The sequence below is a fragment of the Hemicordylus capensis genome, chromosome 2 (genome assembly GCF_027244095.1).
Source record: "Hemicordylus capensis ecotype Gifberg chromosome 2, rHemCap1.1.pri, whole genome shotgun sequence".
Classification (NCBI taxonomy): domain Eukaryota; kingdom Metazoa; phylum Chordata; class Lepidosauria; order Squamata; family Cordylidae; genus Hemicordylus; species Hemicordylus capensis.
Genome location: NC_069658.1, coordinates 257,991,301 through 258,015,508, shown reverse-complemented (window position 1 = coordinate 258,015,508; position 24,208 = coordinate 257,991,301). Strand labels below are relative to the sequence as shown.

Genomic DNA, 24,208 nt, shown 5'->3' with positions numbered 1-24,208 from the left:
AAAACGAGAAACACAGCAACTGATGGTGATGAGGTCACTGGTGCCACCTATTTTAGATCAGGAGGATGTGGATAATTCCTCACCTGTGCAATCACCTTGTAATATCTGCTACCATTATCGGAGCACTGATCAGTCAGGTGGGATGGGAAAGGGTGCCCTAATTGGCTTGACTTGTGGGTGGCTTTTCCAGGTCTGGCCTAGACCAGTAACCGAACAACAGGGAAGACAGGTAACACCCACATAAAGTACACTCAGTCCTGCACATACCTAACAAGACAGCCCAGGACTGGTGCATGATGTTGCCATTTGAATGCTCATGTATGCCAAAAAATAGATGCTGGACTTGAAGCCAGTTTCAAAACCTTCCCCAGCCATGTCCTCACTAAGTATGCTTGGATAAATCATCATCTCTTGGCCTCCTATCTGCACAACCAGAATGTTAATCAATGGCTTGAAATCCAGACCAATGAAGGACTTGCACAACAAACAAGATGATCCTGTCGCTGTGTGAAATCCCCAAGATGTTTGAAGTTGTGCTCTTGTGCAAGAGTTCCCTGTGAAACAAATGAAGAGGCTTCACAGCAGGAGATCATATCTAATCAATGTTTATTTCGATCAAAGACCAAAGACAGAGTTCAAAAACAATAAAAGAAAATCTTACAGCCAACTGGATCATGACTATGTCAATTGTGCTTTAACTGCTGCTACACAGAACTTAGCTACCATACAGTTTGGTTTGATTTGTATCGGAAAGCAGTAGTTTCATATAGAACACCTCCAGTCTGTCCAGATACCTCTGCAATAGAGGGGAAATATACCTAGTACGGGAATCCTTGTAAAAAAGGGCAGTATAACAGGATACGTTGGATCATTTCTAATAGACTTTCTATGTCTTCTGCCCCACATGGGCAGGTTCTCTCTGCTAATGGCACTTCTGAGTATCTACCCTGCAAGAGTACAGAAAGGAGAACATTATGCCTAGCCCTGAATAACTCCTTTTGCAGCCTGGAAAAGGTGAGCGTTGTTAAATAGCTCGCAGGTTCCCATACAGAATTTACCACCCACCCTCATGCACCAGGGGTGGAGCCACCATAGTGCAAATGGGTTCAAAGAAAGAACCTGGGCTGCCACGGCCCCTGCTGCACACCCCGTACGTGAGCAAAAACAGGGTGAGCCAAAACAGTTTGCTTGCCCCATTTGTGAGCAAAATGGGCTGCACCCCCCATTTGCGAAAAAAATCCGCCCAGTGCCATATTCACAGTGCGGCTGGGAGCAGTTTTCCCTGCCTTTAAGGCAGGAAGAGCCATGGCCCCATTTGTGAGCAAAACCACGCCCCCTGCATCTGACGTCAGATGACATCAGGGGCGTGGCTAGAGGGAACGCTGGTGGCAGGCTGAACCGGGGCCACCGCTGGCCTCCCTACACAACTGTGATGTACTGAGGCATTCCATTAACATCATTTTGGTATTCTATATCATCTACCTGCTGGGAAGATACCCGTTTGGTTTGTTCATAAGCAAGTAGTTCTATTGAAAGATCCAAATACAATAACGTCTTTGTAATTTCCAGTTTCCATTTGGACAGGTGGTACCTAAGAAGACCAAGGGAGTTAATCCAAATGGAAAGAACTGCACTTTAAGCCCATAGTTGATCATACACTTCCAGGCCCTCACCTCCATTTTGGGCATCCCAGTCTCCAATCTGAGCACTGTGTTAGGCACACATCTGGGGGCAGCAATAATAGACCATAAACATTTTGTTTGAACTTGCTCTATGGAAACTTGATTGAGGTAATGTCCACTTTTGCCCCATATAGGATTTGGGCCCGAGTTTTGGCCTCAAAGGGCTTCAGGGCTGCTGAAATTGATTCCCCTTATTTGGTATAGAAAAACCTCTTAATAGCCACGATGACCTCGATGCCATTTGCATAATATACTCAATGTAGGACTTCCAAATCCCCATGGGGTGGAAAACTACTCCAAGATATTTAAAATTAGACACCTGCTCAATTCTGTTTCCATCCAGAATCCATTTTTGCGATCTCCCACTTTTTGCAAACCTCATGATTTTCGATTTGTAAAAACTAATAACAAGCCTATTCTCTTTGCAGTACTGGATTGAGGCTCTCACTGCTCTTTTTAGCCCAGTTGTCGTGTGCAAGATGATTGCCATGTCATCCATGTATAAAAGTATGGGAATATCAATACCCACAATTTTAGGAGGGTGGAAATTTGGGTTATCCAAATATGTGGCCATCAAATTGATATAAAAATTAGAGTGGGTGCCTTAATACACCCCTGTTTAACCCTTTCTAGGTGGGAATCATTTTTGAGAGTAGCTCCTGTAGGTTGCATCACACTCTTAAAGCAGCATCTGTATATAGCTTCTGGATAAGGAGAAATAAACATTTATCAATAGATGACCTCTTAAATTTTTCCCAAGGGATTGCTCTTGAAACTGAGCCAAAGGCAAATTTGAAACCCAGAAAAGCCACATATAAGGCAGAGTTGGACCTACTGGTATATTTGTCTATTAGATGGTGCAAAACTAAAATACAGTCCCTGGTTGAGCAGCCGGATCTAAAAGTGGCTTGCTCATCATCAAGGATACCTTCAAGCCCCAAACCATCCTGTAGTCTCTGGTTTAAATGCCTTGTGTAGAGCTTGCTTACTACACATAATAAATGAATAGTATGATAGTTGGCTGGGTCACACTTATTATCCTTTTTATAAATTGGAACAATTATCGCTACTCCCCAGGCCTTGGGGATATATGCTGTCTGATCATTGTGTATGAATAAAGATGTTAGTAGGGGCCCCCGTCAATTGGGGTTCTCTTTTATTAGCTCTGGAACAACAAGGTCACTTCCTGGGGCCTTCCCCGCCTTCAGGGAACACAGCAGGAGGTGCACCACCTTGTGGTGGGGAGGAGAGCTGGTCTTGTGGTAGAATTCTCCCCTTGGCTAAGCAGCATTTACCTTGGTTTGCATTTGGATGGGTGACTACATGCGAGTGCTATAAGAGATCCCCCTTAAGGGATGGGGCTGTAGCTCAGTGAAAGAGGATCTATTTGCATGCAGAAGGTCCCAGGTTCACTCCCTGGCATCTCCAGTTAGGGCTGGAAGACACTCCTACCTGAGACCTTGGAGAGTTGCTGCCAGTCCAGTGCAGACAATGCTGAGCTAGATGAACCAATGGTCTGACTTGGTCTAAGGCAGCTTCCTATACTTCCAAGGGCAAACATGTTTGGACTATCACAACACTAGTATAGGGGATGCAAGCTCCAGCCTTAGCCGATCTGGCTAGCCCAGCATCCTAGGGATGTGCACGGAATGTGAAACGTTCACTGATTCGAAGCACAGCCTTTAAAAGGGAGGAGAGCAGGTCTGTATTTGGTCCTCCACTGCTTGCCGCAGCTTCGTACTGTGGTGGTGCCCCCCCCCCGACACAGCTGCCACCATGTGCGAGGGCAGCTGCGGGGGGGGGGTGCACCACCACAGCAGGAAGTTGCAGCAAGTGACGAAGGAGCAGGTATGGACCTGCCCTCTTCCCTTTTAAAGGTGCCCCAGGCTGTGCTTCAAATCAGTGAACAAATCACAATTCATGCACATCCCTACACATTCTTACACTGTTACAATAGGTTTCTGCAGGCATTTTTGTTAGTCTGGATGTCAGCCACTGCTGTACATTGCATGTGCTGAGTGTGATAAAGACTGTCATAACCATTTCTGTGAAGGATGAGTCTAGGACCTCCTCGCGTCTGCTAGATGGCTTGTTTGCGTGAGTCATCGAGAACAATTTCCCCTGTTAAGTATTCTTATGTGCTATATCAGTTTTTGAAATTTCTCCTTTTGCTCCTCCACCCACTGTTGGAAGGTCTTGGCTCTGGGGTTCAGTTGGTGAGTCAAAGCCTCATCAAAATTTGTCTTGATCTGGAGATAGCGGAACATGTCTGCAACCGGCTTGCTAGTCTGTTGTTCAAAGGTTTCAGTAGAGATCTGCAAGCAAAATACAGGGGTGATTTCGTCAACTAAAGCTTTATTTGCTCTTTAATTCCTGTCAATTAATGATTAAAGACAAGCAAAGATTCTAGAACCAGCAGATCAGCTGTAGCTCGGTTGCAAAACACATTATTTGCACATAGAAGGTCTCAAGTTCATTTCCTGGCATGGATCGCCAGGGCATTTTCTGGACTACCCGATTTACAAAGGGTAAAGTGTTGCAAAGTGTGATGGAATAGTGCAATGGTTTAAAACTGAGAGTAAAGCATTATCAATGCTTTATTGTAGGCTATTGGCCATTCATATTTTCTGTCCATTGCAACGTGTTTTCAAGGCAAGACTGCCCATATTCTCCTTGAAACATGTTTTTCTGCCCCTCCTCCTGCTCCATTTGGGCCAATGGAGTTGCAGGGTGGGGGGGACATCATTTTTTTTTTAACTTCTTGGCTGCCTTGTACAAATCCACCAGCGGGGGGAAGCACCGTTCCAAAAAAGAAGAAGCTAACTTTGTCTTACATCATTCCAGTTTTGTGCAAGCAATAACTGTGGGTGGTGGTGGTGGAAATTAAAAAAAAAAAAAAAAGAGGGGGAGGCGGGGAGTGGGAGGGAATCATGTGGCAATCCAGGAAGGGGGAAAGACAGAAACTGGCGCGCCTCCAGAGAAATAAATGAATGAATTAATAGGAGGGAGGAAGCAGAGAGGAGCACTCCTTCAGTGAGGGCCGTGGGATTGCACAGAAGTAAATGAATCATGATTTAGTTCAATGGGCTTCCTTTTAAGTAAATAACTGTTCTCTCTCCTTGTCCTTTGCATTGCAGTCAACAATTGGGATTGCACAGAAGTAAATGATTTAGTTCAATGGGCTTCCTCTTCAGTAAAAAGTGCACGAGAAAGGGTTGGATTCAGAAATCTGCTCAGTTGCACTAGTATGAGTCTCTGGCCAAAGTAGCAAATTAAAAGGGGAATGCACAAAAGAACCCCTGTGGAAAAATAATAAAAGAATCCCTCCAATCTCCTCCCTCCCCTCCCCTTCTGCATTGACAAGCTCAAGTTATATTGGAAGCAAGCGGAGGAGGAGGGAGGTGTGGGGTTTGGAATCTGTGGGGAAGAAAGGAGGGGAAAGCCGAGATTTCTCCCTGCCTGTTTCTCTCCCAGAGGCGAGGGGGCGGAGGAAGCAAGCACTGGGGGGCGGGGGGCACTGTCCATACTGCAACAAGCTGCAACGCATAAACTCCATTGCAAGCCTCCCTACCATGGAAAAATACAGCTACTTCCCTGCAATGCTATTACCACGTTATAGGGCTATAACGTATCATTAAAATTCAATACAAGGCATTGGAAATATGGACGGCACCCTGCTGACAGCACAGCGAGTGCGATATCAAAACACTGACAATACAGAGGGGCACTTGTGGGATACGTGACAGCGTGTAATCTGGAAAACACCCAGGAAGGGCTGGAAAAGATCCCACCCCTCTGAAATGCTAGAATGTCGTTGTCAGTCAGTGCAGACGATACGTACAAAACTAGATAGATTAATGACCTGACATCTGGATGAGACAGCTTCAATTGTATGGTCCTATTTCTCTGGACTCTTAGAGCCAAATACATATGACCATTGTGCCCCTCTGCACTCAGATTCGCAGAGACCATATAGCTAAGCCGGGAGCATGATGTGATGCAATTTTGCTCAGCATTTCCCCCACTCGATGTAAGAGGCAGCCAGAAATAAGACCAAGGAAATACTGTGTGCAAGGACATTAGACCACACAGCTGCTTTAGCTATATATTATGGGAGGAGATGTAACTGTATAATCTGGGGCTGGCATACAGTAACAGATGTACTGTAGAGTTGCCATGCCCCCCAAAATTCCGGGTTTCACCTGGATTTTAAGCATCTCACACAGATTGCTTAGCCCACCCAGATTTGCCCTGATTCCATCCATCTTTCTTTCTTTCTTTCTTTCTTTCTTTCTTTCTTTCTTTCTTTCTTTCTTTCTTTCTTTCTTTTCTTTCTTTCTTTCTGCTAAGCTCTAGTCAGGGGCGTAACTATAATAGGGCAAGGGGAGACAGTTGTCTGGGGGCAAGTCACATGGAGGCAAGTCACATGGGGGCAAGACTTGCCTTGGGCAAGTCACATGCCTGACTCCCCCAGCCGCACACCCACCCGGGCTTCCTTCAGTTGTATTCATCCTCTGAAATTGATGTGAGTGTTAAGACCTGGAGCTACCAGAACAGCATGTCCTTCTCTAGTACCATGAAATGACTGGCATCGTCCACAATTTACAAAACCTTTTAAAAAGTAATTTAGGAAGATGTTCTATTGTGGCACATAGGTTATAATACCACTTTTCAGCCTCATTTTAGATTTCTTTACTTCATGAGCTGAGCTTCAGTGTGGGGGGGGCATTCTAAAATCTTTGTCTCTGGGCCCACTCCAACCTTGCTACGCCCCTGGCTCTAGTCCTTGTAAAAGCAGAGTTATGGAGCAAAAAGTACAGACACTATTCTGCTCAAATATTATTTCCAAGCCAATTTACATAATATGCAAATTAGACACCTGGATTTGGAAAGCCAGAATATCTCAGCCCTGATGTACTGGTTCTCTCTTTCCAGTACCAAACCTGATGAAAAGGTGGCTTTTCCGATCTAATGGTGGGTTTACCCAAAAAGACAAACTACGACTGTCATTTTAACAAGAACCACAAGCAGTGCACAGCTGACTTCAGTATCTCAGTACATCCCTTAAATCTGGGACTTCCATTAGCCCTAATGGGCCTTGAACTTGTTCATTTTGATTCCGGCTGTTTATTGTAATAGGGAGGAAAGGCAGCAGCAGCTGGTTATACTATCCTTGATCTAGTGAACAAGCTCATCTAGGCCCTTCCCTCCTTACCTTAGCATCCCGGATTTTTTTCCCCAAGCATTGCGACAAAACATCAGCAAATCCCTGGACTGTGAGCGTCTCCACAGACAGATGGATGGCTTTCCCTATGTAGACTTCGGGAGCTTTAAAGATGTTGAGCACCATAATGCCCAGGTCAGACACAGCCATAGCATGGACGGGGGTATCACCCATGGGCAATGCTGGAAAAGAATATCAGTTCATGTATTTCTGTGAATTTGTACTCCAGCTACATTTTTGTAAAAAAGAAAAGAAAGACAGACCCAAGAGCTTCCCTATCAATATGTGTCCAACACTGAAGAGGACCATTCCCAATCCCCTCCCTACCAACTGTTCTCACCCTCCTTACTTGCCTTGCCTCCTACTGAATATCTCTACATATACACACTTGTCTGTAGGATGATCAGATGTTCAGAGTGTGGGTCTCCTGTACATCGGAGACTGACTTATCTGAAGTCAGGGCACGAGTCCATTGGGCTCAGTATTGCCTACCCTGACTGGCAGGGGTTGGTTCCCCAAGGCCTCCAGCAAGGGGCATAGCTATAAGTGAGTGGATGGGTTCAAAGAACCCAGGCCTCTGAGCTCCTGAGGGGCCCCCAGCTCCACCCCTCCCTATTTTCTCCATTATCTATCTGTCTATCTATCTATCTATCAAATTTGTACACCGCCCCAAACTTTTGTCTCTGGGCGGTTAACAATAGCATAAAACAAGTTAAAAACTTATACAAAAACTAAAAACAATTTAACCATTTAAAAATAAACCAGAAACTAAAACCTAAGAATTTAGGAATCTCCCTCACCCGGAGGGGCGACCAGGGAGTGGGGCAAACATGGGCCCCCACTCCCCTAGCTACACCCCTGCCTCCAGGGGTGTAAACAACAACAATAACAATAATAATCCCCCAGTGAGGCACTACCTTGGCGTGGTTGTGGGGCTTGTGTGCTCTGAGGAAGATGAGAGCTATGCCAGAGGTCCAACCATACTGGACAGGTCTCACCAGAGGAGCCAGACAAAGAGTGCCTCTCCCATCAACAATATGGTGAGACGTAACTTTAATAAATCTATACCGGATTGGTCGTTGCCCCAGGCAGAGCTAGAGACGCTGGATCGTAAGACCAGGAAAATAATGACCATCAATCATGCTCTGCATCCCCGCAGTGATATCGATAGGCTATACCTGCCTCGCAGCTCAGGTGGAAGAGGAATGCTGCAAGTCCATCAAACAGTAGAGGAGGAGAAAAGAGGCCTTGAAGAATATATCAAGGACAGTGAAGAAGATGCACTTAAAATGGTCAATAATGCAAAACTATTCAATACCAATGAAAGAAAGCAGGCCTACAAGAAAGAACAAGTCAAGAACTGAGCAGAAAAATGGAGAAATAAGCCACTGCATGGTCAATATTTGCACAATATAAGTGGAAAATCAGACATTGCCAAGACCTGGCAATAGCTTAAGAATGGCAACTTGAATCAAAAAAGAGAGGGTTTAATACTGGCTGCACAAGAACAGGCACTAAGAACAAATGCAATAAGAGCGAAAGTCGAAAAATCCACAACAAACAGCAAGTGCCGCCTTTGTAAAGAAGCAGATGAAACAGTGGACCACCTAATCAGCTGTTGTAAAAAGATCGCACAGACTGACTACAAACAAAGGCATGACAAGGTAGCAGGGATGATACACTGGAACATCTGCAAAAAAAATAACAAGCTACCTGTAGCCAAAAATTGGTGGGACCATAAAATTGAAAAAGTTGAAGAAAATGAAGATGTAAAAATATTATGGGACTTCCGACTACAAACAGACAAACATCTGCCATACAATACACCAGATAGAACTGTAGTCGAGAAGAAAGAAAAACAAGTTAAAATAATCAACATAGCAATACCAGGAGATAGCAGAATAGAAGAAAAAGAAATAGAAAAAAATCACCAAATACAAAGATCTACAAATTGAAATTGAAAGGCTGTGGCAGAAAAAGACCAAAATAATCCCAGTGGTAATTGGCGCCCTGGGTGCAGTTCCAAAAGACCTTGAAGAGCACCTCAACACCATAGGGGCCACAGAAATCACCATCAGCCAATTACAAAAGGCAGCTTTACTGGGAACAGCCTATATTTTGCAACGATATCTATAATAACCAACGGTATTGATGATAAAATTCTGGCATCCCAGGTCCTTGGGAAGGATTCGATGTCTGGATAAAACAAACCAGTCAATAACACCCGTCTGACTGTGTAAACAAGAAATAATAATAATAGTAAGGTCCTTGGGAAGGACTCGATGTCTGGATAAAACAAACCAGACAATAACACCTGTCTGACTGTGTAAACAAGAGAGATGATGATGATGATGATGATGATGATGATAATAATAATAATAATAATAATAATAATAATAATAATAATAATATCATCTATATCTATATCTATAACAATTGACAATAAAATTCAGCCATCCCAGGTCCTTGGGAAGGACTCGATGTCTGGATAAAACAAACCAGTCAATAACACCTGTCTGACTGTGTAAACAAGAAATAATAATAATACTTCCTGTTGTTTACACAGTCAGACAGATGTTATTGACTGGTTTGTTTTATCTAGACATAGAGTCCTTCCCAAGGACCTGGGATGCCAGAATTTTATTATCAATATTGTTGCTGTTATTATTATAGATATCGTCACAGAATATAGGCTGTTCCCAGTAAAGTTGCTTTTTGTAATTGGCTGATAGTGATTTCTGTGGCCCCTATGGTGTTGAGGTGCTCTTCAAGTTGTTTTGGAATTGCACCCAGGGCGCCAATTACCACTGGGATTATTTTGGTCTTCTTCTGCCACAGCATTTCAATTTCAGTTTGTGAATCTTTGTATTTTGTGAATTTTTTCTATTTCTTTTTCTTCTATTCTGCTATCCCCTGGTATTGCTGTGTTGATTATTTTGACTTGTTTTTCTTTCGTCTCGACTACAGTTCTATCTGGTGTATTGTGTGGCAGATGTTTGTCTGTTTGTAGTCAGAAGTCCCATAATATTTTTGGATCTTCATTTTCTTCAACATTTTCAATGTTATGGTCCCACCAATTTTTGGAAACAGGTAGCTTGTTATTTTTTTTGCAGATGTTCCAGTGTATCATCCCTGCTACCTTGTCATGCCTTTGTTTGTAGTCAGTCTGTGCGATCTTTTTACAACAGCTGATTAGGTGGTCCACTGTTTCATCTGCTTCTTTACAAAGGTGGCACTTGCTGTTTGTTGTGGATTTTTTGACTTTTGCTCTTATTGCATTTGTTCTTAGTGCCTGTTCTTGTGCAGCCAGTATTAAACCCTCTCTTTCTTTCTTCATGTTGCCATTATTAAGCCATTGCCAGGTCTTGGTGATGTTTGATTTTCCAGATATATTGTGCAAATATTGACCATGCAGTGGCTTATTTTTCCATTTTTCTGCTCGGTTCTTGACTTGTTCTTTCTTGTAGGCCTGCTTTGTTTCATTGGTGTTTAATAGTTTCTCGTTATGGACCATTTTAAGAGCATCTTCTTCACTGTCCTTTACATATTCTTCAAGGCCTCTTTTCTCCTCCTCTACTGTTTGATGGACTTGCAGCATTCCTCTTCCACCTGAGCTGTGAGGGAGGTAGAGCCTATCAGCATCACTGCGGGGGTGCAGAGCATGAGTGATGGTCATTATTTTCCTGGTCTTACGATCTAGCGTCTCTAGCTCTGCCTGGGTCCAGTCTATTATTCCTGCACAGTATCTGATAATAGGTATAGCCAGGGGCGTAACTACTATTAGGCAAGGCTGCCTGTGGGCCCCCACGCCTCGAGGGGCCCCCTAGAGGCAAGTCACATGTGAAATGTGTGTGTGTGTGTATCAGCGAGGGGCCCATTTTCAAATTTTGTCTCTGGGCCCACTCCAGCCTTGTTACGCCCCTGGGTATAACCCAGGTGTTTATGGCTTGTATGGTGTTCCCGCCATTGAGTTTGGACTTTAGGATTTTTCTAGCTCTCCTGATGTATTCACTTCCAATTTTTCTTTTAACTTCAGTGTGTGCAATATTATAAGCCTGGAGAATGCCCAAGTATTTGTAATGCTCTTTCTCTTCCAGGTTCTTGATGTTGCTTCCATTGGGCAGTTCTATTCCTTCTGTTTTTGTTATTTTTCCTCTGTTCATTTTTAATGCAGCACACTTATCTAGTCAAAGCTCCCTTGCTATATCGCTACTGAATATACGGACAGAGTTTAGCAGTGATTTGATTTCTGATTGGGACTTTCCATACAGCTTCAAATCATCCATGTAAAGCAGATGGTTTATTTTACTTGATGTTTTAGATGTTTGGTATCCAAGGCCTATTTTGTTTAGTATTTGTGAAAGTGGGATCATGGCGATTACAAACAACAGAGGGGATAGTGAGTCCCCTTGAAAAATGCCTCTTCTAATGCTAACCTGTCCATGTGTCTCGCCATTGATTGTTAACTGTGTACTCCACATGCTCATTGCTTAAAAAAACAAAACAAAAATCTGAATGTATTTATTTATTTATTTTTATTATTAAAACTTTTATAACACCCTTCCAAAAGGCTCAGGGCGGTTTCCATTAAAACACCATTAAAATCAGTTAATAATTAAAACAAAAATTAAAAAGCATAAACAATGATTAACCATTAAAAACATCATAAAACAACAATTTTTGCTGACACCAGTTGTTTCTAAACATTTTAGTATCCATGTATGAGGCAATGAGTCAAAGGCCTTCTTGTAGTCAATCCATGCAACACTTAGATTTGTTTTTCTTCTTCTCCTTCTCCTCCTCCTCCTCCCCTCTTTTTCTGCTATTTAACTGGAGATACCCGAGATTGAACCTGGGACCACCTTTGCATGTGGAACTTGCATTCTGCCACTGAGCTTTGGGCCTTTTCTGTAAGAATGCTGGCCAGTGCAGCTTGTCTCATCCCTACAGGAGAAGCAGCCAGCCAGTGGGGGCCCAAGGTCTTGTTGCTGCTGGTTGCATTTGTTGCTGCTGCTCCTCTTTCCTTTTTTCAGATGACAGCGGCACTAGCTACCACTACTTGATGTTAAGAACGTAGGAAGCTGCTTCTACCAAGTCAGACCGTTGGTCTATTTAGCTCAATATTGTACACACAGACTGGCAGCGGCCACTTCAGAGTTGCAGGCAGGAGTCTCTCTCAGCCCTCTCTTGGAGATGCGAGCGAGGGAACTCGGAACCTTCTGCATGCAAGAAGACAGCTGCTCTTGCCGAAGCAGCCTCATCCCCCAAGAGGAATATCTTGCAGTGCTCACACATGTAGTCTCCCATTCAAATGCAAACCAGAATGAACCCTGCTTAGCAGAGGGGAAAATCCATGCTTGCAACCACAAGACAAGCTCTCCTCCCATAGACTAGCTCTATGGGAGATGCATGTGCCGCCTCCTCCTCTGCAGCAATGATAGCCACCACAGCACCACACGCATTCCCTCCTCCTCATATGCGACACATAATACACTCTTCCACTCCCTCCTCTGTGGTGGCAATAGCCACCACCACACAGCACATGTACCCTCCTCCGCTCTCAATAGCCACTGAGCTGAAGGAGGAAGAGGAGGAAATGAGGAAAGAGTATTAAAGCACTGAAGAGACAGGAAAACCTCTGTATTTTGGGGGTTTCCGTTCTCGGCTAGTGTCATGGATACCAAAACTGCGAATACCAAATAAATGAGGCAATGAAATTGCAGGGGTTAGGTTCCTAAGGGTGGTGGTGGTGGAACTGGCCAAAAATCACCCCCCCCCCGCATTTTTTAAAAAGGAATTGGCCAAAACACACACCCATTACAACGAAAAGCATGGTAAAGTGCCCTACCGTGCTCCGCAGGTCCTCAGCAGTCCTTCAGTGCCCCCCAAGGGGCGGAAATCAGCTGAAAATTGCCTGTTATTTTTTCCATTTTTAAAAAATAAATGAGCCATAAAATGGCTCCTGAAGTAAAAATGGCAGCCTGAGGGAAACTCACCTCACTTTGTAGAATGAGCACCCTTGCAGAGAGCTTGCCCTCTTCTAGAAAATTCCCTCTTCCACCCAGCAAAGGCCCTTGACATTTGGAAAGGTACTTAAAATATCAATTCTATTCATCAGGAAGAACAGAGCAACATTCTCCCTCACATATAAGTTTGCAACCAATGTTATGAATCCTACTCCTGTCCTTTAACGACAGCCTGACTGACCGTGACGTTTTTCCTCTCATGGAAATGCTACATACCAACGGTGTAAGCGTCTTCCCCTGGCCTCCTCTGTGGGGGGTAGAAGTTCAGAAAGTTCTCGTAGTAGCATGGCAGCCGAACACTCGTAAAGGGCACCCCGAGTTCCCGGTATCGGGCCTCTGCTTCTCCCTTGCTGTCAAAAAATGGGACTTTCAGCTGACCACCTGTCAGCTTCTCCACATGATCCAATCCGCTAAAGACGACATGTTTCAAATTCTGGCATTTGGCGACCTCAGCAGTGTTCTTACCCTTTCATGAGAGAAAATAATGTCAGTCAAGTGTGTCAGTGGCGGTGGGAACTGGAAGGAGGGTAGAATGGAACACGTACTCACTTGTAGGATGACCAGATTCAAAGTGTGTGACTCAGAATTCCCGAAGGAGGGCATTGGGGTTGCAAGATTATTTGACTGAAGAATGAATAATTTGACTTCATTAGTGGTGGTAACTATTCAATTCAAGGCCTAAAAGCCACAGCCTCTGATATAACATTTTCCTTCTAATCTCAGAGGCTGATTGTGGATAAGGAGAGTGACAGACACCTGGGATATGCTGAAATGCATGCTTATTTATGTGCTTCATAACTGAATGGAACTTGCCCTGAAAATATTCTGACCAAATGCATCTAGAAACCAGGTCACTTAATTGCCCCTGTGGGTTGAACCTAGCAGGTTTTGCCCACTGGGGCAATTAAAGGACCTGATTTTCAGCATCCGATCCTTGAAAAGTGTATGTCTGAGTATTCAGCAAATGCAACAAAAATACAACCATGAAGAAAAAATGTCTGGAACATACCCCACAAATTAGGGGTATGTTCAAACAACTGGTAGCCTTGAAAGGTTACGAAATGCATACAACACTGTCCATTTAATTCTTCAAGGCAGAAGTGTTTCAGATTTTGTTTGGAGGAATGCAGAACAGGCTTTCTCAGGAGAAGCCTATTGGTGTCAATGGGAGCTTTTGCCAGGGTAAATAGCAGCCATGAGAAGGCTGATTCAGATTGGGACCATGGTGGGAGCAAAGGGTTCAAAGCCTTCTTTGTTGCACACACAATGCACTCCCACACAGGTCATAGGAACATAGGAAGCTGCCATATACTCAGTGAGACGATTGGTCTATCTAGCTCAGTATTGTCTTCACAGACTGGCAGTGACTTCTCCAAGGTTGCAGGCAGGAATCTCTCTCAGCCCTATCTTGGAGACGCTACCAGGGAGGGAACCTGGAACCTTCTACTCTTCCCAGAGCAGCTCCATTTCCTGAGGGGAATATCTTACAGGACTCTCATCAAGTCTCCCATTCATATGAAACCAGGGTGGACCCTGCTTAGCTAAGGAGACCTCTCCTCGAGGTCCTCCATGGCTGCTATTTAACAACAAAAAAGCCAAGTATATGTTTATCATAAAGTGTAGTCTGGTCTTTAGTTTATCCAGGAAGAAAGTGGAATCTAATATGTGACAGATGATTCACTGGTTTAGGTTTAAAAGCTAATTTAGTTGTCATGACCGGCAAAAAGCTTGGGGAATGATAGTTTTATGAGAGTACTAAGGAACTCTTTGGATCCATAATCCTCTCACAGAACTATAATTCCCAGGATTCCAGGCAGAAGAAGTCATGGAAAAGTCAAACCATTTAAGCTTCTAATGTGGGCATGTCACAAACACAGGATGCTAAGGAAATATACTCTTGGATTTTATTTACTTGAAGGCTCTCTTGCTCCTTGTTGAAATCCACTGAGAAAGTGGTGACCACGAAGGCCCCATATGCTCCTTCCATTGCCTGCTCCAGTGAATCTAAGTTATTTAGATCTCCCTTCACCACCTCAGCTCCACGACTAAGGAGGGCCTTAGCTGCTGGATGGGCAGGGTTGCGGGTCACAGCACGGACACTGAAGGAATCATCATCCAGGAGGGCCTGAGCAACTGAACCTCCCTGGGCACCTGCCAAGAAAAAAGGTGAAGGAGCAAGTGTGGTTACCAATAGAACAAGGACTTGCCCTCTCCTTCCCTTGTTATTATTGGATAGGCACTGCTCAAACTGGTGGGAGAACTGTGTCAGGAAACTCCGTCCCTATGGTCTTTCACCTGAGGCAATCCTGTCTGTGGCTTTGGTCAGGGCCAAAGAACTTATTAAATGAAGGATCTGGGATACTGAGTTTCAGAAAGACCTGTTGAGGACATCTAGGTCATTCTACCTGCTCAGTGGTGGGATGAGAACTCACCCAGCAGATTATCTATTCCTCCTTTCTGTCCTCAAACATAGATGGGCCTTCTTGAGGGTCTGTATGAATGCCCTCCCTTCGAAACTTTTGGCTGGTAGAAATAGAATTCCAACTGAGCAGAGATATTGTCCCTGTAACTCTGATGAGATTGAGTCAGTTAGACATGTGCTCCTGCAGTGTGTCTTTTATATAGATCTTTGGCAAAGGTTAATTGATCCTCTTTTTACATAATCTGCCAGGTGGATCAGACGAATTCTACATCAAGTATTTGCTAATAGATGCAGATTTGTCTATCACACACACAGTTGCAAAATTCTGTTGTTCAGCAATATGAGTTCATCGCACTCTGCTCGCTAATGGTTAGATCCAGTGTACAGTTATGTTATTAATATGACTATGTTTAAAATTTTAGATTTTTTTAGATGTTGTTATCTTGGTCAAAGACTGTAATAAAGACTGACTGAGGCGAGTCTCACGATCGGTGAGCCTCGCCAAAATGAGGTTTGCAGGGAGAGCGGGCTCACGGAGCCGTCACAGAGCCAGCAGGAGCTGTGGGGATCAGGGGCCATGTGGCCTCCGGAAGTTCCAGGATGCCCCGCGCAAACACGCAGGGCATGCTGGAGAGAACCCTGAGCCCGGGAGTCTGCTTGCAACCTCCCGGACAGGGATCTCCTCGTGTGTTGCCATGGTGCAGAGCCGCACCGCAGCAACACACAACCACAAAACCCGGGTTGGCAGAGTGCTCACTCTGCTAACCTGGGCTAAGGGGAGGGGTAGGTAAGCGAGTGACCTGCTTTGGGGAAACCGGGCTCGCCTGCAAGCCCGGTGGTTCCCAAAATCCATGGACAGCGGGCTCAGCTCCCTTAGCCCGCTTTCCACTGATCGTGAGAATCGCCTCACTGACTAGATCAAGGACCTGCAGGATCTACTTTGTTTTTGACTAGAGCCTCAACGTCCACCAATTGGAGACAGGTACAAAAAGGAGTGGCAATCAGATGAAGCCAGGTACAAAATGGTGCCTGAGGAGGCAGATCCAAGCACCTAGTGCTCTACTGAAATGACCTGCCTATACACAATTACAAAACTTCCTCTGGGTTATTACTCTTGGGGTTTGTAATTATTTAGCAAGGCGCCAAAAGGAAGCTACCCACTCTGGTTACAGAGTAGAGTGCTGAGTTTAGTTGTTGCAGTTATTTGAAGAACGTGTGTGGAATGAGGGGAAAATGCCTTTTCTGAAAGCTGCTTTGTAATCACTTTGTTCTCATGGAATGGGAAAGTGTCTTTGCACTGGTCAAGAAATGGTTAATAGAGTCTGCAAGTTGCCTTGCCAAATTGCGAGCTGTAAAGCCATAAATTTGCTGACAAGCTAGAGGGGGAAGAGCCCCGCCCTCTCCTTGTATCTCTTGAAAAAGCAAAGGCCTGTAAAAATAACACTTCAAGGCCATCTGAGGAAGACAGTTTCGCTTATCAATAGGCAGTAGAAATGTTTCTTTCTACTAGGGAATGCTTGTCTAACTAGCAATGATTATAATATTTGTAATATGACGGACAATGATGTTAACCAATGAACTAATTGGTTCTTTGGGGCTGAATGTTGATGCCCAGCTATGTAGTTATGCCAAAGTGTAAAAACTTGTGACCCAGGCAGCTGCGCGCGTCTCTCTGACTAGCTGTTAAGCTCAGAGAGGAGCCACCAGCGCTGGTTTTTCAATAAATGGTGATTATTGCTTCCTTCAATCATCCTTGTTTGTTTTGGTTTGTGGTAACTGGGCCTCCCAGGTAACACGTGCATGGAGAATGTTGTACAATCTAAACTAAATAGGTTTATTGGTGAAGTACATTTTGGATAGGAAAGTCCTAGTCCCATCTATTAGCTACATAATGGGTAGGTAGGGGGAGAGGGAGGTTTCCATCTACTCTCCAAGAGGAAAGGAAGAGGACTGACTCTCTACAGGAAGTACCTGAAGTTAGGGGCCATAGGGTAGAGGCAAGCAGGGATAGGTAAGGAGACCCTCACCAACTACCTCTACTCCCAGTGCCCCTAGTAGTCATTAGGATAGTTGGTGCAAAAGGTTGAACTCCCTCTCCATCAATTGAAGGTTGAACTCCATCTCCATCAACTGGAACTCTCTCTCCAACAATTGCAGAAACCCAATTCAGACTCTTCAAAGGGAGGTTGTACACTTGATTAGCAAGCCAGAGGTTGCCGGTTTGAATCCCCACTGGTATGTTTCCCAGACTATGGGAAAAACCTATATCGGGCAGCAGCGACATAGGAAGATGCTGAAAGGCAACATCTCATACTGCACAGGAGGAGGCGATGGTAAACCCCTCCTGTATTCTACCAAAGACAACCACAGGGCTCTGTGGTCGCCAGGAGTCGACACTGACTCGACAGCACACTTTACTTTTTACAGTCTCTGAAAACGCACTGGAAGTCCTACCCAGTGTATCACTCACTGATTTCCTCCAGCACATCCCCCATGCTTACAGCATTCATCTGAAGAGAGTCTCCTGATTACAGAAGTGTCTGTCATCATGCTTACAACATTAATCTCTTCAGATGAATGCTGTCAGAGACGCGCTGGGGAAATCAGTGAGTGGCACACCAGGCAGGGCTTCTAGTGTGTTTTCAGAGACTGTATGTGAGTACGACCTCCCTTTGAAACGTCTGAATGGGGCTAGATTCTTCTAACACACAACTCCAGAACCTCTTGTCATCTTCTCTCTCTATAAAAAGCACAGAGGTCTTGCCAGAAAAAAACCCTGACAACTTTATTTTCTAGTAGTTGCTGCTCTTGCTTACTAGTCCCGATTCCTATGCAAGGATCATAACCCCAGAAGAACTGCCCTCCAGCCAGTAGGGGTGTGTCCGAACCGGTCCTGCGGCCATTCTAAAGAATGGCCGAACTGCCGGACCGGTTCGGCCCTGGCTGGTCCGGGTCCAGGTGGGGGGTATTGCTTTAAGGGCGGGGAGGGCTTACTTACCCCTCCCGCCTGTTTGCCCCCTCCAGCGCCCGTATTCAACAGAATAACGGGGCACTGGAAACCAGCCGCCCCCCCCCCCGCGGGCAGATTTGGCCAAAAACTCAAGGTACAAATGCCGCCGCCGTCGCCCGCCAGCCCTCCCTCCCTCCCAGCTGCCCGCCCGCCCGAGTCCTCACCCGATCTCTTTGAAAAAAACGAGAGGAGCTAGCGAACAAAGCTCCTCTCGTTAGGGAGTCCTGTAGCATACTGAAGAAGCTTTGCGCGTGCGCATGCGCGCACCGCAAAGCACACCGACTGCCGGAGGCCCGGTCTACCCGCCGGGAAAAGGCCGGGTAGACCGGGCCTCTGGCGATCGGAGGCCCAGTCTACCCGGCCTTTTCCCGGCAGGTAGACCAGGCCTCTGGCGGTCGGCGTGATTTGCGGCACGCGCATGCGCGCGCACACAAAGCTTCTTCAGTATGCTAGAGGACTCCCTAACGAGAGGAGCTTTGTTCGCTACCTCCTCTCATTTTTTTCAAAGAGATTGGGTGAGGACTGGGGCGGGCGGGCGGGCAGCTGGGAGGGAGGGAGGGCTGGCGGGCGGCGGCGGCGGCATTTGTACCTTGAGTTTTTGGCCAAATCTGCCCGCGGCGGGGGGGGGGGGGTGGCGGCTGGTTTCCAGTGCCCCGTTATTCTGTTGAATACGGGCGCTGGAGGGGACAAAGAGGCGGGAGGGGTAAGTAAGCCCTCCCCGCCCTTAAAGTAAGGCCCCCCTTCGGTGCCGGTCCGGACTGCTCCGGACCGTGCACATCCCTACCAGCCAGGTTCAATTCCATTTAAAGAATGGAATTTCCATTCCATGAAAATGGCCAAATTATACTATCATGCAATATGTGAGGGAGGAACCATCTTTTCTCTTAAGTGGTATGTATGTATGTGCAAATAACTACCCTATGATTCCCTCTTATGATTTCATAACTGGGCTTCTGAAGTGGTGATTCTCCTTATAATAAGAAGCAGAAGAGCAAATGGCTCTATTTGACCTCGGCACAGCATCTGGCAGTGGCTGTTGCTGACAGCTACAGTATGTTTCTTATTAGGAACATAGGAAGCTGCCTTATACCAAGTCAAACCATTGGTCCATTTAGCTCAGTACTGTCCGCACAGACTGGCAGCAGCTTCTCCAAGGTTGCAGGCAGGAGTCTGTCTCAGCCCTATCTTGGAGATGCCAGGGAGGGAACTTGGAGCCTTCTGCATGCAAGCAGGCAGGTGCTCTTCCAGGAATATCTTACCGAGCTCATACATGTAGTCTCCCATTCAAATCCTAACCATGGCAGACCCTGCTTAGCAAAGCAGACAAGTCATGCTTGCTACCACAAGACCAGCTTTCCTGGTCCACAGGTCTTCTCTGTGGTGCCCCCTGCCCTCTGGAATCCTCTTCCTCATGAGTTTTGAACACTCTCCTTGTCCATCTCCAAGCAGCAACTAAAGAAGCTATTCCAAACAGGGCTACCAAATGGAAGAGCGGACAGGTCTCCTGTTCCTTTAAGAGATGCACAGAAGAGGAGATTTCAGCAAGCACAGCCTTTCTTTCCCCTCCATAACAAGCTCCATCTGCTGTAATTCTCACTTCTTTTCCATGACACCCCTAAATTCAGGGCAAAGGGAGATTTCCTCCTCCATCTTCAAGTGCTCATGGGGAAGAGGAGTATCCCCTGTGAACTTTGCAAGGTGGGTATATTTGTAATATTACTGAGACCATCTCAGAAGTGTCTGTGATAGCCATACCAAAAACATGCCATGTCTTTAGTGGTTCCCCTGGGGGTTATTTGCACATGGCTTCATGCTGCGGGGTAAATGTTGAGCAAAGCTACTTCGAAGTACACTCGCGGCATTGAGGGAAGCAGCCCCTCCCCTCTGCTCTCCAGTTTTGTTTTGAAACAAGTTCACATGTTTTCCTTTGTGTTTTCCTTCTAAGGGGGAGGAGAGGAGAGAGCACTGAAGAGCTACATCTGCATTTGTAAAAACAGTATCCTTCTTATGATGTTGATGATTCTACATCCGTGCCTCTCCTTATTTACTGTCGTTTTCAGAAAAAGTAGCTTAAAACCAGCATTTAAAAAACTCAGAAATCTCTCGCGATAAGCTAGAATTCACAAGACAAAGCCCAACTTGTGTGTGGAGTGGGTCCAAGGATCTCGAAGGGACCTCGGGTTAAGTTCGTATGGTGTGTGAATGCACACACCCTCTCTCGAAGGAGATTCGGGGTAGAAGCCCTGTGTGTAAAGCCTCCTGATCACACTTATGAGAAAAAAGCAATGGCCAACGTGTGGTCTTGTGCAGGTGTATCCCAAGGCTGTAATACAGTGCACACTTATACAGGAAGAAATCTGACTGAGCTAAGCGTAGTGCACACTGCACTCACAGTCAGGTAAACCTGCACAGTAAAGAGTCCTTACCTGTGGCCCCAAATACCACTATGATCTTCTTCTGTGTGGCTCCTGCCATGGCTGGTCTGGGTCCAGAGGCTGTTGCTGGTGGAACCTGGTCAGAAGAGATCTGGGAATGTGTCAGGTTCCCGAATTCCTAACCTCCCAGCCCTCCCAAAAGAATAAGCAGTGTTCTCACTACCCACTCCACTCCAAGTAGACTTTGACATACATTGGTAGAGCAAAATCAGATCGGGAAGAAAGGATAAAAGGCAGACAGTGAATGTGGAAAGGCCATGTGTGTTCCTGTGGTCATTTGGAAAGAAGCAATGCATTCAGACGGCTATTTAAAGCTATGCTCTTTAATATGAGAATAACCAGGGAGAGTGTTACCTGGGCTTTGACTTTGGAAGATCTTAGGAAGGAAGGAAGAAGCCACATACGGAGTCAGACCCTTAGTCCATCCAGCCCAGTATTGTCTTCACAGACTGGCAGCGGCGTCTCCAAGGCTGCAGGCAGGACCCCCTCCCAGCCCCATCTTGGAGACGCTGCCAGGGAGGGAACCCGGAACCTAGATGCTCTTCCTATCCCTTAAGGGGAATATCCTGCAGTGCTCACACTTCTAGTCTCCCTTTCATATGCAACCAGGGCAGGCCCTGCTTAGCTAAGGGGACAAGACAAGCTTGTTGCCACAAGACCAGCTCTCCTGGAGGATAGGGGTCAGCTAGGAAGGTGCCTTACAATAGCAAGTCAGTGGTCCCGCTAATTTGTTTCCATCTATGTGCAGAATGAGTTTTGTTCTGGATGGCAGTAGGAGTGGGGCCTTCCAGATTCAACCTGAGCCCTGGTTTGCATTTGAATGGGACACAGCATGCGACATGAGCACTGCAAGATATTCCCCCTTCAGGGATGGGGCCTGCTCTGGGAAGAGCATCAAAAAGTTCCAAGTTCCCTCCCTGGCAGCACCTCCAGATAGGGCCGAGCAAGACCCCACCTGCAGCCTCGGAAAAGCCGCTGCCAGTCTGGGTAGACAATAACTGAGCTAGAGGGTCCGAGGGTCTGACTCAGCATATGGCAGCTTCCTATGTTCCTAACAATCTCAAAGCGATGTACACAGAGAAATAAATAAGTTGTTTCTCTGTCCCCTAAGGGCTCACAATCTAAAAGGAAACATAAGACAGACACCAGCAAAAACCACTGGAGGGATGCTGTGCTGGGGACAGATAGGGTCAGTTGCTCCCCCACTGATAAATATAAGAGAATCGCCACTTTTAAAAGGTGCCTCTTTTGTTCAGTTAGCAGGGGTACAGATAGGAACCAGACCACTGTATGTGCCTGAGAAATAGCTTTCCCAGCCCTACCTGGGACCTTCAGCACACTAAGCAGATACACTGCCACTGAGCCATGGATTGCCCCCTTTGCTAAGCAGGGTTTGCCCTGGTTGCATTTGAATGGGAGACTAAATAATGCGTGAGCACTGGAAGATATCCCCTTCTTCTGGAGCCTTTGACGTCTGTGTAATATTTGGTTTATATTTACAAGTGTACAAGTTAAGCTTCAGGTGGAGGTAGGCACTGGCAGCAGCATGTGTACTTCTTCTGAGCAGCAAGTTTCCTATCTCCTATCAGCTCCACAAAAAGAAGCCTTGTATACCATAAGAAATGTGGCACTAGAAAGAAAAAAATGAAGGGAGCACAGAAGGGGCAAAGTGCATTTCTGTCTGGGTGAGTGTGTGACCCACATGTTAGAAATGGGGGGCAGGTAGGGAGGCAACTGCTTTTCTCAGGGAGTGCTTGGCTCCGTGCCCCCCGCCCCTCACCAGCTGCCCTTGACCATAAGGCACATTTAGGTCCCAGCCAGCTCTCTCTCAGAGTCAGAGGAGCGCCCTGCCAAGGTAGGAGAGTCATGCACACACTCCCAATATGTGATCATGTGAACTCAAAATGCAAGGCAGCAGGAATGGAGGTAAGAGCTGGGTTGGACGGGTGTGCCATACCCAGATTCTGTCCCCAGCATTTTACCAAAGGTAAAGCCATCTAACCCAATGCCCACCTCCCACACAATCACTCTTCCGCCTTTCTCCCTTGTTTTTTAAGTTCACACAACTGAGTGCACCCAACTCTCCTACTCCGGCTGGGTGGTGCTCCTAGGATGGTGTGAACAGCCTTTTTGTGTCTTTTGCTTTACGTTCACACCCCAGTCCCTCCCCTTAGTTTGGGAGAGAATATGGGAGAAGAAGTGTTACTTTCCAAGCTCCGATGGCTTCTCTGTTCAAAACATCCCAGCCAGGACTTTTCCCCACTGACCACCACTCTGCTTAGCAGATGGAAACGACTAAAGTTCCCCTGAGGAACATGAACGTTCTTTTGTCACCTATAGTGTGATCAGACAGGGCAAAACCATAATCCCCAGCACCCACCCACAGATACCAATACAACAGGATCCTGACAACAAATTATGAAAGAATGTCCGATGTTACACTTACAAAAGCAAGTGGTACAGGATACGGTTTCCCAAGAAAATACAGTCGCATACAAAGGGACGTGGAGTTGTAATAGCACCAAGCAGATCTTACAGTGTTCAAGCCCTTTTCCGTTTGGGCAGTGGCGTGTTCAGTTTAGGAAATCAGCCAAGGTGAAAGTCCAAAAAGCCCCAGGGCGGGGTGAACCCCAGACTCGGCTGTCTCCCGCCTCTTGATTACCCCTTCAAGCCTTTTGCCAAACTCGCTCCCTACCAGGCGGCGCTCTGGCTCCGCCACTCTCCCACGGCAGTGAACGACAGCCTCTGCTCTGCCCACCGTCCGGGAGTCGACACCGACTCGGCGCGGCACACTTTCCTTTTACCCAACTGTGAAAGCACACACAGCCTTTGCTAAGAAAAAGGTAGCAACTCTGGTGGGGAGCTGAATGGGAGAGAGAACCAGAAGAACCGCCTTCAAAAGGATGATGATGAACTTAAGGCGTCTGCAAGAGGTTTTGCAGGGGCAGGGCGGGGGAAGCCAGCAATTCTGTACCCCGCCTCCTTGGGAGTAGCCCCCATTGAATCCAGTGGGAACTGGCTCAATCCGGGGCGGGGGGCAAATGCTCTCTCCTCTCTTGCCCTCCACCCCGCTGAATAATACCAAGTTCCTCTATCCAGCACTGATCAGCTAGATGCCTCTGGGGAAGGTTGTAACCAGGGCGTGAAGGTAGCAGCTTTCCCTCGTTCTTCAATTCCAACATCTCGTATTCACCGGTATACTAACTCTACACATGGAGGTTCCATTTAGCTTTCATGGCTAATAGCAAGCTTAATAACTAACGAGACCTCAAAAAAAAAAAAGGGCGAAGAAGGATTAGTTCTCCCCTACTCTTTGAAGGCGTTTCTCTTTTAACTCCCTCAGAGCCCTTAAAGGGCAGTAGCGATAACCCACTCTCCGCCTGAAGACTCAAGAATAATTCATGATATA

General features: G+C 46.1%; 1 protein-coding gene across 2 annotated transcripts; it reads right to left on the bottom strand.

The window, feature by feature from the left end:
* Positions 1-3,757: 3,757 nt before the first annotated feature.
* NMRAL1 (NmrA like redox sensor 1) lies at positions 3,758-24,138 on the bottom strand. Of its 2 annotated transcripts, XM_053301297.1 has the most exons (7): positions 23,246-24,138; positions 20,791-20,875; positions 14,845-15,083; positions 13,482-13,556; positions 13,149-13,398; positions 6,898-7,088; positions 3,758-3,997 (listed from the first exon to the last, which is right to left on the bottom strand). In XM_053301297.1, the coding sequence occupies exons 1-7, from the start codon at positions 23,291-23,293 to the stop codon at positions 3,824-3,826; spliced, it is 1,062 nt and encodes a 353-aa protein (XP_053157272.1). In that variant the 5' UTR covers positions 23,294-24,138; the 3' UTR covers positions 3,758-3,823. The 2 variants fall into 2 exon arrangements, with proteins under 2 accessions (XP_053157272.1, XP_053157273.1); XM_053301298.1 differs by lacking the exon at positions 13,482-13,556 and having other exon boundaries at positions 23,246-24,132.
* Between the last annotated feature and the right edge of the window lie 70 nt (positions 24,139-24,208).